This window comes from Lygodium microphyllum, chromosome 27, assembly GCF_053477565.2.
Source record: "Lygodium microphyllum isolate KBCC chromosome 27, Lygodium_microphyllum_v1.1.10, whole genome shotgun sequence".
Taxonomy (NCBI): Eukaryota; Viridiplantae; Streptophyta; class Polypodiopsida; order Schizaeales; family Lygodiaceae; genus Lygodium; species Lygodium microphyllum.
Window position 1 is genome coordinate 7,033,072 of NC_141161.1, and position 11,622 is coordinate 7,044,693.

At 40.7% G+C, this 11,622-nt stretch overlaps 1 protein-coding gene across 1 annotated transcript; it reads right to left on the bottom strand.

The window, feature by feature from the left end:
* Positions 1-498: 498 nt before the first annotated feature.
* Positions 499-4,566, bottom strand: LOC148012036 (glutamate receptor 3.3-like). Its single transcript, XM_087669493.1, has 5 exons — positions 4,169-4,566; positions 2,747-3,315; positions 2,467-2,498; positions 1,956-2,362; positions 499-1,167 (listed from the first exon to the last, which is right to left on the bottom strand). The coding sequence occupies exons 1-5, from the start codon at positions 4,526-4,528 to the stop codon at positions 832-834; spliced, it is 1,704 nt and encodes a 567-aa protein (XP_087525619.1). The 5' UTR covers positions 4,529-4,566; the 3' UTR covers positions 499-831.
* Between the last annotated feature and the right edge of the window lie 7,056 nt (positions 4,567-11,622).

Genomic DNA, 11,622 nt, shown 5'->3' on the forward strand with positions numbered 1-11,622 from the left:
CACACACACACACACACACACACACACACACACACACATCTAGTTATGCATTCTCGCAGAAATGTATCATAGTCCGTGCCTCATCCATTGATTTAGAAAGTCTATAATGAACAATTTAGTACCACACATTACCCCCCAAAAAATAAAAACTACTTGTTTGTGTGCATGTATGAGAACATATCTACATATACACCTAATCATAATTTTAATAAATAAATATAAAAGCGGTAACATAAGAAGGAAATTTATATTCCTTACAATGTACTTGTAAAATGACATTTTGCGGTTGGGTAACCCAGTCTTTGTAGGCAAATAGATTGGTCAATTTTTGTAACTCTTTTGCTTCACTTCACTAAAGTGTTTTACTTAACCCCTACTCTTGCCATGCAAGCTTTGTGATTAAGTCAGTTTTTTTAATTTTCATAAATTCTATAAAGATTCATATTGATTTTCTATGACAAAAAATATATATAACAAGCCATAGACGTATCAATTGCTTATGGTGAGTCCGATCTGTTAATAAATTCCTTTTTTAGGCATGATATTTAAATAAGTAGTTTTACATACAAACTAAGTAAAGCATCATGACTAGGCAATTGACTTCATAATCCTGGCCATGTCCTTTCCTCTCAATTCCCCAAGGTCAGATGATACCACCTCGTCCCCTTTCAAGAATTTTCTTTCTGCATGTCACTGCACAAATATGTTACAAATAATACAATTGTTGACTGTTGCTCGTAGTCACTGCTCAAATATGTCACATATTTTGGGCACTGAATTGCAGAGGAACCCACATATGATATACATAACACGATGTACGATCATTGCTAATTACACGATCCCAGGTTCATCGGCTACCCTTCTTGAGCCTCTGCTCAATGATCTCGATGTTAATTGACGTCTGGTCATGCGTGTGACAGCATTCCAGTATGAGGGCGCCTTGGTTGCGATCCTCCACAGCACGCAGATCGCATACAATCCCCCGAAGATGATAAACAGCCCAGCAAACCTGCTCAACTGTAAGTGATCAGGAGCCATGTTGGGTTTGCAGTCCCCATTTTTAACCAGGTACTTATCCTTCAGCTTCTGCAGATCCCCATTTTCAGCCATCTCCAGGATCCCCTCTGATATCTTCTTCGTCAAGGATGATAAATTCTTGCTCACGGCCTGCAACAAAGATTCATTTTGCTGTCAATATAGCTTTCTGGGACCTCTATGTATATCAAATGTACACTTTGATGGAGTTTTCATGCTTGCTAGAATGAATGCATCTACTGATGTCAAGTGTGGACCCTATTCTGAGAGTTCTCATTTTGGCCATTACAGGAGTGGCAATGGCGCATTGCTGCTGGTCGATTAATCAAACAGGCTGCGCTTACAGGAGAATTCGTGATCGCTTACAGTAGTGGCTATGACAGTACAGTAAGTTACTGATCACTTATTCAAAGTCAAGCTTGAGCCTGCAATTATAGGAAGAGTGATTTTCACTGCGGTTATAAGGGCAGTCACTTAAACAATGTGATCATTTATGGTAGTTACTTCTGATCACTTATTCGAACTAAAGCTTGAGGCTGCACTCAAAGGAGGACTGTTCATCGCTTGGTGAAGGCCATCTTGGCGTAACACGGAGTCATATAACGGGCAGTGACTCTAACATTAAATATGATGCTTTGGCAGTCTCTGCCACTGCATTGCATTCATGGTTGTAATGTAGACTTGCTCCATTCTTGAACAGCCTTGGAGAAGTGCTTAATGCAACCTTGTCTCAAACCAATGCAGTGCCTCTGGCCATGTAATACTTCTTTGAGCCAAAGTTGATTGGGCGTGGCTGCCTCCATTAATGAGGCAAATAGATACTCACCTAAGGCATGAGAAATTGCCACTGTGGCTAACCGCAAGACATAGACAAAGCCAACACTCATACAGCAAGTTATAAAGGGAGTTCGGCAACTTACAAAGCCAAATCCACCAAAGTAGGCAATCTGATCGCCTGCTTTAGTTAAATCATTGCAGTGCTTCTGCAGTAAAATTTGCACGTAAGGGGTTTCATCCAGAACAGCTGCCACATTACTTTGACCTGATTGTAAAGCTTTCACATAGTCTTCTTGAGAAGCATATGTCTTTAATCTCCGCTGTGGGAAACCCAACTGCCTTAGATAGTCTCCCAGAAATGACCCGCTTTGATAACCAACAAGCTTAGTGTTACTCTTTAGCAGGGCTTCATAGCTTTGAATGGTAGGAAAGAGCTGCTGAGCAGAAAGCTGGGATGCCAAGCTTGCTGTGTAGCTAGAGTAGAAAATTAGTGCAGTGAACAGCCAAGCAACAGTAACGATGCGTCCTGTATGTGTTCTTACATACTCCTCTGCATCAAACATATCTCAGCATTAGTCTCTTGTGATCAGGTCCTGGTTGTAAGAGTAAAAGGCAAAATGGGTGAGACATTGAAGGCTTGAAACGAGTACTTACGCTGAGAAAAAAACACGCACAGTGATGTAAACCTGATCCAAAAATTTCTTTAGAAACAGTATGAGAAGGAGCATGCAAATCGTGTGAAATATGTTGTGCAGGTTGCTTCAATCCGAATACATATTTAATTTTACCCTAACAGATACAGTTCAAGATCTGTCTTTGTAAGTTGAATTGCTGAAATTGAAACTAGTTATTCACTTGTATACTGTGGCTTTGATTCAGCTTATATTAATAGTCTGATTAAAAATCACTTTGAAAATAAGGATTTATAACACACCAATAGGCATTGAGGAGCCGTTGCTTGTGTGAAACCGGGGAGTTTAAAGGAGAATGAACTGAGCGCTGAGCTTCAATTCCTAGGCTGCCATTGAAAGGCGGTTCCATGGTGGTATTCTCATCGACGCCAGTGTGGTCATTGTTGTTGCTATTCTCCTCATTGGGATGAGAAGGCACCTCATGAGGGCTTCTCTCACAAATGCGGCGCGGTTGCATACTATCTGTTCTGCTGCAGCTCGTGTTTGATGTTGGTGAACCTCTCATGGTCCTAGAATCAACAGGTTCAGGGTTGGGACGAGATCTGTGCTTGCCATGCCTGGAATCCTTCATGAATTCTGGGTTCTTGTTTTCCAGGATGTAAAGCAGCATCCCAGTGGAAAGGAAGGCACATCCTATTACCAGCCATAGCTGCAATGAGAAGGGATGCAGGAAGTCCCACATGGTGGTGGGCTTCCCATGTGTGAGAGGTACCACCATCACAAGTGAGGACTGAATGTAAGGCAGAGTGAAGTCCACCTTGTCCATTCGATCTCTGTTGATCGTAAGGTCCGCCACAATGACGTCTGCATCCTGATGATTGGGATCAATTCGATAGCACAGCAAGATGTTAGAACTAAATCATCAGAGCAATATATTTAAACATTAAGACATTTAAACAGATGATCCAAACACCTTCAATTTTGAAAGTTACAGCCTACAGGTTTCCCCCAGTGCTTTGAACGACACTTCTCAAATGTAGAACTAAAATGAAGTTATATTTTGTCAATTTCAAACTTCCTGGCAGCTGCTCTATAAACTTCGCAGTTTGGTCAACATAAAACCTTGGTTTTTTCGTGAACAATAGATCAAAGCCACTCTCTCTCTCTCTCTCTCTCTCTCTCTCATATATATATATATATATATATATATACACACACACACACGCGCACGCACGCACATATGCATGCGCATGCACAAGGATGTGTATGCAGCATGTGCACATACACACAAGAAGTTTTGACAGTTGTCTGGGAAAAGGGGTTTTTTTCCCTTCTTTTTCCATACAATGTTCAACATCATGATCTGCTGTTGAGCAGGCATCGCATACCTAGGTAAATGCAGTTGGGGGTTGCCCACCCCCACCGATGTCCGGCAGCCCGATACCTCCACCCACTAGGTGTGGTGTCCCCAATGGGGATTCTGCTAAAATTACCAGTGAAACCCCTCCCCCTCCCCTTCCCTCTCCCTCCGCCCCCCCCCCCCCCCCCGCAACACACACACAGAAAATCCACAGACACAGAAACACACATTTTGGGTGAAACCAATGATCCCCTGCTAGCAATTCGTTAGCGCAATTGATAACGCCATGATGACTATTACCAGCATCACAAAGTTTATATCACAAGCATGGACACAGGCAATTAGAGCAGGGAGAGGCACTGACCCCATTGTGAACCATGTTGACCATGCCGTTGTAGCTAGGGGTGGAGAGACCGTCGCCGTGTCCAACAAAATGAAAGGCGGGTCGAGGGTGAACGCGGGACATGGCTTCGAGGAAGACTTGGACACAGAAGCCATCGAACGTGGTGTTGAGGGGGGGCTTATGATGAGGGGGGCCTGACCAGTTTAAGAACTCCTCGAAGCCGACCTTGTATGGGATCAGGACGCGGAGCGGAGGGGCGGAAGAAGAAGAAGAAGAAGCTGCTGCTGCTGCTATTAATGGCGATACTGAGAGACCTGCAAAAAGTGACAAGGAGAAGAAGACGATGATGATGACGAAGACGGAGAGAGGCGTCTGCGCCATCTGCCGAACTTATTCCGCAGTAGGTTTTACGGTTTTACCAGCTTTCCAAAAGGCAATAACGATTATTATAGGCGGCTTCTGTCGATTGTAGGGTCAAGATGCGGCTAGGGACACGTCACACTCGCCGCTGCTGTAGGCGCAGGGCCCAGTCTATTGAAAAGCTTGGAATTGTATTTTAATTTTAAAATTTAAATTTAATTGTATTTTAGTTTTAGCAAGCTTTTCAAAAGAAATAACGATTAATGTAGGCGCAGGGCGCAGGCGGCTTGTGTTGACCTGAACTTCTATGGATTTTTGTACGGTAAAGTTGCGGGACCCACGACATACAGGACACGTCGGGCACGTCACGACTTACAGATGGTCCCATCTATATCTAGGTAATCGTCTCATAAAGTCAATTTTATGATATATCACCAGATTCGCCACGGCGCATGTTCCTAAATTTCAGCTCCCGGTGGCACCCACCACGCGGCACGTCACGGCCGGGTAAAACCCTCAAGGCTCAGAACGTCAGATGTGCCATGCAACCCTTGTCTTCGTTTTCCTTTTGCCTTGCTTTCTACACGCGTTAGTTAGCCTAGAAGCGATCCGCAAGTCTGGCAGCGTGCAACCATCCTCAAAGGCCTAAGACTAAAGATGCGGAAGAACAAAGACAAAGTCCATGGGCAACTTGTAGGTTTTGGCTTCTCCTATTCAATTTCAGGGTGAGGCACTGAGATTTGCTCGTCAAAACTCACAATCACAAATTTGAATCTTAAACACAGATCTCTCTCTCTCTCTCTCTCTCTCTCTCTCTCTCTCCCCCCCCCCCCCCAAAAGTATGATGGCTCATCACATCACCAAGTCTTTGGATATGTTGTGGAGCCATGATCCTACACACAAACATTTATACACATACCTATGAAGGTGAGTAGATAATTAGATTGATCTTGCCCATGATAGACACACATGCGCACGCAATCACGCATGCACTCACAATTGAGTGTATGTGTGCCCACAATATGGTCAAGCCATACCTTTGCCACACCATTAGGTTTGGTGCACTTTGCTTTTGTGAGAAAAGCTATGACCCAATGAAAAAATATGTGTTGAGTAAATTACATAATGCGGATTCTAAAGTGCAAGCCACCTAGTAATGTTATTAAGAAGTAAGAGTGTGGGCTAATTAACTAAAACTATTCAACTCTTTATTTGTATTCTTGGTCTTATGTAATTAATGCCTTCACTTTGGGGGTCCACCTTAGTATGTGCCATCATCCATGGATAGTTTGAACGTTGTTAGCTCTAGAGAGGGTGTGCAAGCCTGCCATATTAAGGGAAACACTAAATTTCTATGGATATGTTGTAGAGTCATGATTGTCCACATAAACATGTATACACATGCATATGATGGTGACTAGATTATTCCTGGGGAGTTTGTCTTATAAAATATGTAAGATACCACGTGAGTTCAAAGAAAATAGTATTTATTTAGTAAAATTTACATGATTAGATTTACAAAAGGGATTTTTTAATTATAGTTTGAAAAAAATCCGTAAATTTAGTAAAGTAAAATGGGTCATTTTATGGCCTTATAGCATGTAAAGAAAGGGTATATTTTTAATATTGTTTAAATGTGCATTATATAGATGATTTTTAATAGGTGCACCCCCCAAGAGATTACTCTTGTCAATTGCAAACACATATGCACACACATATGTATATACACACAAACATGTGAAGCTAAGTAGATTTCGTTGGACAGTGATGGACACACATGCATGCATAAGCATGTGTACACACACTGAGTGTGTACATGTGTATGTCTTTATCCACATCACGGGCAACCCAAGCCTTTGCTACACCATTAGGTTTCTATGGTGCACATTGTTTTTGTAAGTGAAGTGGTGACTCGATAGAAAAACGCGTTCATTGAATTACACAAGGCCATCATGCTATTTGGAAGGAGTGTAAAGTGGAAGTTGTCTTTATTAAGAAGTACGAGTGTAGGAAAATTGACAAAATATATTCAAGTCTTTTTTGTATCATTGGTTTTATGTAAGGCTTTCACTTTTGGTGTCCACCTTGGGATGTGCCATGGAAAGTTTTGAATGATATAACTCTAAAGAGGGTGTGCAAGCTTTGCCATGATATACCTATAATGTCAAGCTCTTGATCTTATGAAAAACTAACATTAGGGTATTGTGTGATGCAAACAAATTTCAAGGAATTTTAATGAAGTTATTCTTCAAGTAGAATTGCTTACAATAGTATATAAATTAACATTTGTACTTGATAATTTTATTGAGTCAACCATGCAAAATGATCAGATGTAGAGCTACAATCAACCTAGGCATGTCAAACAAGTATTTGCTAAAAATGTATAAAGAAAATGCAAAGCAATATAGTGTGGGTTTTCCCTTCAAAGTCAATCAATGAGCCCCAACGAGACCAAAATGTGAAGTATATCATCATAGTTAGTGCACTCAAAATTTAGTTTTGAATATAAATCATCACCTAAATACCACTCATAAAGGATAGACTATGATGCCTCAATAGTGCCAACCTTGTCAGAGCTTCTTGATGCATAAATTTATGTATTGAGGACCCCAATCCAAGATTCACCACAATGAACACAAAATATATGTGCATAGAAAGTATGTAGGTCTTCTTCTTTGATTTCCTCCTTATCCTTAAATCTTTGGCCCTTGAATTGTGGTGCATGCATACTCTTAATGGTGCATGCATACTCTTAATCCTCCCATCTCTCCCATTTTGAACAAAGGCCTAACATTGCATTGCTTTCCCCCACCAATGCTTCCCAACCAGTGGATTGACACTTTTCTAGTGTCCAACAAATAGCCCATTCCTTCACATAAACATCGATTTCTTTAGGGATTCCTTCAACAAGTGCTAGTCCTCCCCTAGGATTTGATTGATGAATAGTTACATTCTCATACTCAAGCCTATAACTATCAGTGTCTAACATAATGCTTGCATGCACATTCTCCTCCTTTTTACATAATAGTTATTTGTTTGGCACCACTTGGTAGGTCAATCATTATTTTCTACTCCTTTAGTATTGTTGATGTTGGATCCACTTGACAATCCACTAAATTCTTTTTACACAACACTCTCTCATCCCCTACCATATATCTATTGTGTATATTTCTAAGACTCGATTTAGAGCTCTCATATCTTCCCATCAAGTATGCTTCATACAGATTTCTATGACCAATTGACATGGTAAGGCCCATAGCATAAGTCGAGTATAAGATAACTTGGTCAACATATCCAAGAACTACCCTCATATATACATGTTTACACTTACAAATATTGGTTATGGACCAAAACTATCCTCCACCTCCTTAACTCAAAATCTAAATTTCCTGGTGGAACCCTATCATTTTCTATCAAGAATGCTGGGTATCCAATAATTGCAATTCATCGTTATATGCTGATGAGGCATATTCCATGGTGGATTTCGTGAGGTTTTGCGATGGATTTAATGTGCAACTGGGTGATTCCATAGCGGGTGATTTCAAAAAATACATATTTAAATTAATAGACGTTTACGAGTTTAGAGTGCGCACTCGTAATAAATTAAGGTTAGGATTGAGTTTTAACCAATTTATTTATTTTGTAGCTGAAGACCGCTAGGTATTCACTTTTGTGAGTTTAATTTTATTATTTTCTAACAATTGTGAATGCTTCAATTGATGTGTAGAGCAGGCAATAGTGGCGTTGGGAAGCATTGGGCGATAGTGTGTATTCAATTTATGCAGAAGAAATTATCATTTTTAATGGGTGCTCATCTTAGGCGTGGCGCCAATATTTATTTTGACGCGCTTTGATGCCAGGAGGCATATTTCACAGTGGATTCCGTGCCACGGTGGATTCCGTGAGGTTTTACGGTGGATTCCGTAAACTTTGATGACCGGGGCTCATACACAAAGTGGATTCTTTGTGCGAGAAGTTGATGGGGACGCCTGTCCTTTTCGGGCGTTTCATTAATTTAGTGTGTACATGGGTGATTCCATAGCAGGTGATTCCGCAAAATGCATATTAAATTAATAAACGTTTATGAGTTTAGAGTGCACACTCTGGTGCGCAGATCGGTCGCAAAATGCTCACGTAGTGAATCCCAGAAGGTCCCCAAGAACAATGAACTCTACCTTTTTGCACAAAAAACAATGTAAAAGCATGCACGACAAGAGGCAAGAGACAAATTGGGTTCAATCTCCCCCATGCCTTGTGTGAGCGCTTCACAAAGCATGTATTTTATGTATATTTCAATCTTCATGCTCAATAATAGCCCAATTTACAAAAATATGACAAGCTTTTAGCTTTTGAGTTTGCTTTCTACAAAAATAGGAAAATAAAGCTAATGGACGGTGCCCATAGAGTCTGGCATGCCCAATCTCAATGTCCAAATAGAAATAACATATCCGGGCGCATAGGCGCATACAAAATAATAATCAATGATCGATGTCTCAATAGACATAACAAAATATAGGCATGGCGCCTATCAAAATATAGTCCAAAGGTCGAATACTCGCTAGACTCCAACGCTTTCCTCCGCCACTGCTGCTATCTCTACACATCAACTGAAGCATTCACAATCGTTAGTAAAATAATACAATTAAACCGACAAAAGTGAATACCTAGCAGTCTTCAGCTACATAAATAAATCAACTGGTTAGAAATAAATCCTAACCTTAATTTATTACGAGTGCGCACTCTAAACTCATAAACGTTTATTAATTTAATATGCATTTTGCGGAATCACCCGCTATGGAATCACCCATGTACACACTAAATTAATGAAACGCCCGAAAAGGACAGGCGTCCCCATCAACTTCTCGCACAAAGAATCCTCTTTGTGTATGAGCCCCGGTCATCTAAGTTTACGGAATCCACCGTAAAACCTCACGGAATCCACCGTGGAATATGCCTCCTGGCATCACACTCGGAATAAATTAAGGTTAGGATTTATTTCTAACCAGTTGATTTATTTATGTAGCTGAAGACTGCTAGGTATTCACTTTTGTCGGTTTAATTGTATTATTTTACTAACGATTGTGAATGCTTCAGTTAATGTGTAGAGATAGCAGCAGTGGCGGAGGAAAGCATTGGAGGATAGCGAGTATTCGATTTATTCATTATATTTTGATGGGCGCATACCTTAGGCATGGCGCCTATATTTTGTCGCGCCTATTTATTGAGGCGTTGGATATTTATTATTATTTTGTATACCCATGGGTGCACGATTATGTTATTTCTACTTGGACATTGTATTGGGCATGCCAGACTATTTGGGCACCGTCCATTAGCTTTATTCTTATTTTGTGTTAAAGCAAACTCAAAAGCTAAAAGCTTGCTATTTTGTAATTTGGGCTATTATTTGAGCTTGAAGATGAAAAATACATAAAATACATGCTTTGTGGAGCGCTCACACAAGGCATGGGGGGAGATTGCACCCAATTGGTCTCTTGTTCATGTCGTTCATGCTTTTTACCTTGTAATTTGTGCAAAAAGTAGAGTTCTATTGTTCTTGGGGACCTTCCGGTATTCACTACGCGAGCGTACAGCATCCGATCTGCGCACCACGCTTATTCATTGAAGCACCTGACATTTATTTATTATTTTGTATGCGCATAGGCGCACGATTTAAATATTTGTTATTGGACATTGTATTTGGGCACAGCCCGACTCTTTGGGCGCCCAATAGCTTTAATTCTATAGTGGGACAAAAGCAAACACAAAAGTTAAATCGTACTAATTGTAAATTGGGCTAATTTTTGAGCTTGGATATGAATAATATATCAAATACATGCTTTGTGGAACACTCACACAAGGCATGGGGGGAGATTGTACCCAATGAGTCCTTTGCTTCATGTCGTGCAAGTCTTGTCTCTTGTTTTTTGTGCAAAACTAGAGTTCTTTTGTTCTTAGGGACCTTCCGACGCTCACTACGCACACATACAGCATCCAATCTGTGCACCAATGGTATTAGAGCGAAGTTGAGATCGAGGGCTTCCAATCACTTACCATCTCGTTGTCGAAGTGTTTCGAAAGCAAAGTCGCGACCACAGAGGACCTTGATTAATTTTAGGATAGAAAATCAATCATACGAATAAGTAAGATGAGAGGATCTGTGTGTAGTAATAGATCTGCCAAGCTTTCAATGAGACCTCATCTATGCAGCAATGATAAGATCAAAAGCAAGTTTCAGCTAAGCATAGAATTCATCCTTCAATGTCTGGTTGCTTTCAGTTCATAGGAGTCGAACATATGCATAATCAATCTGTCTTCAAGCTTTGTGGTTGGATCAAGGTAGCAAGGAAATTGATCCATGGAATTGTACTAAATTCGATTGAAAAAAAATATGCATGCATACTGTCAAAAATTTTCTGTTATTGATAATCAGACATCGTCCTCTGATTCTGGTATTCAGTCCAGAACCTTTGCACAAAGCTGTTGTCACTATTTTAACAGTGATCAGTTGAGCTAGCAGCCCTTTTCCAAGCACAGATGCAGTCTTTTGAGAATGCAAAATCTCTTCAACATTTGTAAAGCCCAATACAGGATTCGAGGGTACTTTAATGCAATCAATCCCACTCCCAAGCCACCCAAAGCTGGAGTGACAGTTGAAGGAATACCAACTCGTTCTTTAATAAAGCTAAAGACACTAGTGAACCATTCTACCAGCCAAGTGAAGATGTCACTATATGGAGTGCCTCCTCTATATCTAGCATTAGAAGCTTGTGTCCTTAGAAGCACTCTTGGACTGAACTCCAGATCTGCCGTTCTCTGGGCTCTTCATAGATGACTGCGATAGCTCTTGGCAATGGACCAATTCTCCCCCCCCATCCTTCCAACATGATCACTGTCCAATGCACGTCTCTTTTTTTTAGACCAGACGAAGATTCCCTTTTTGCCTCCCAAAAACTCCTTTTCAAAAATAGTTCTTTTGTTTCTTTTTCTTTCTCACGTCCCCTTTCGGACCAGAAAAGCGGCTTCAAATTAATTTTTCTCCCCATCAGAAAAGCAGCCCCTGGCAAACTCTGAATTTGCTTCCTAGTTGTGGTCCACATTTAACATATATATCCACC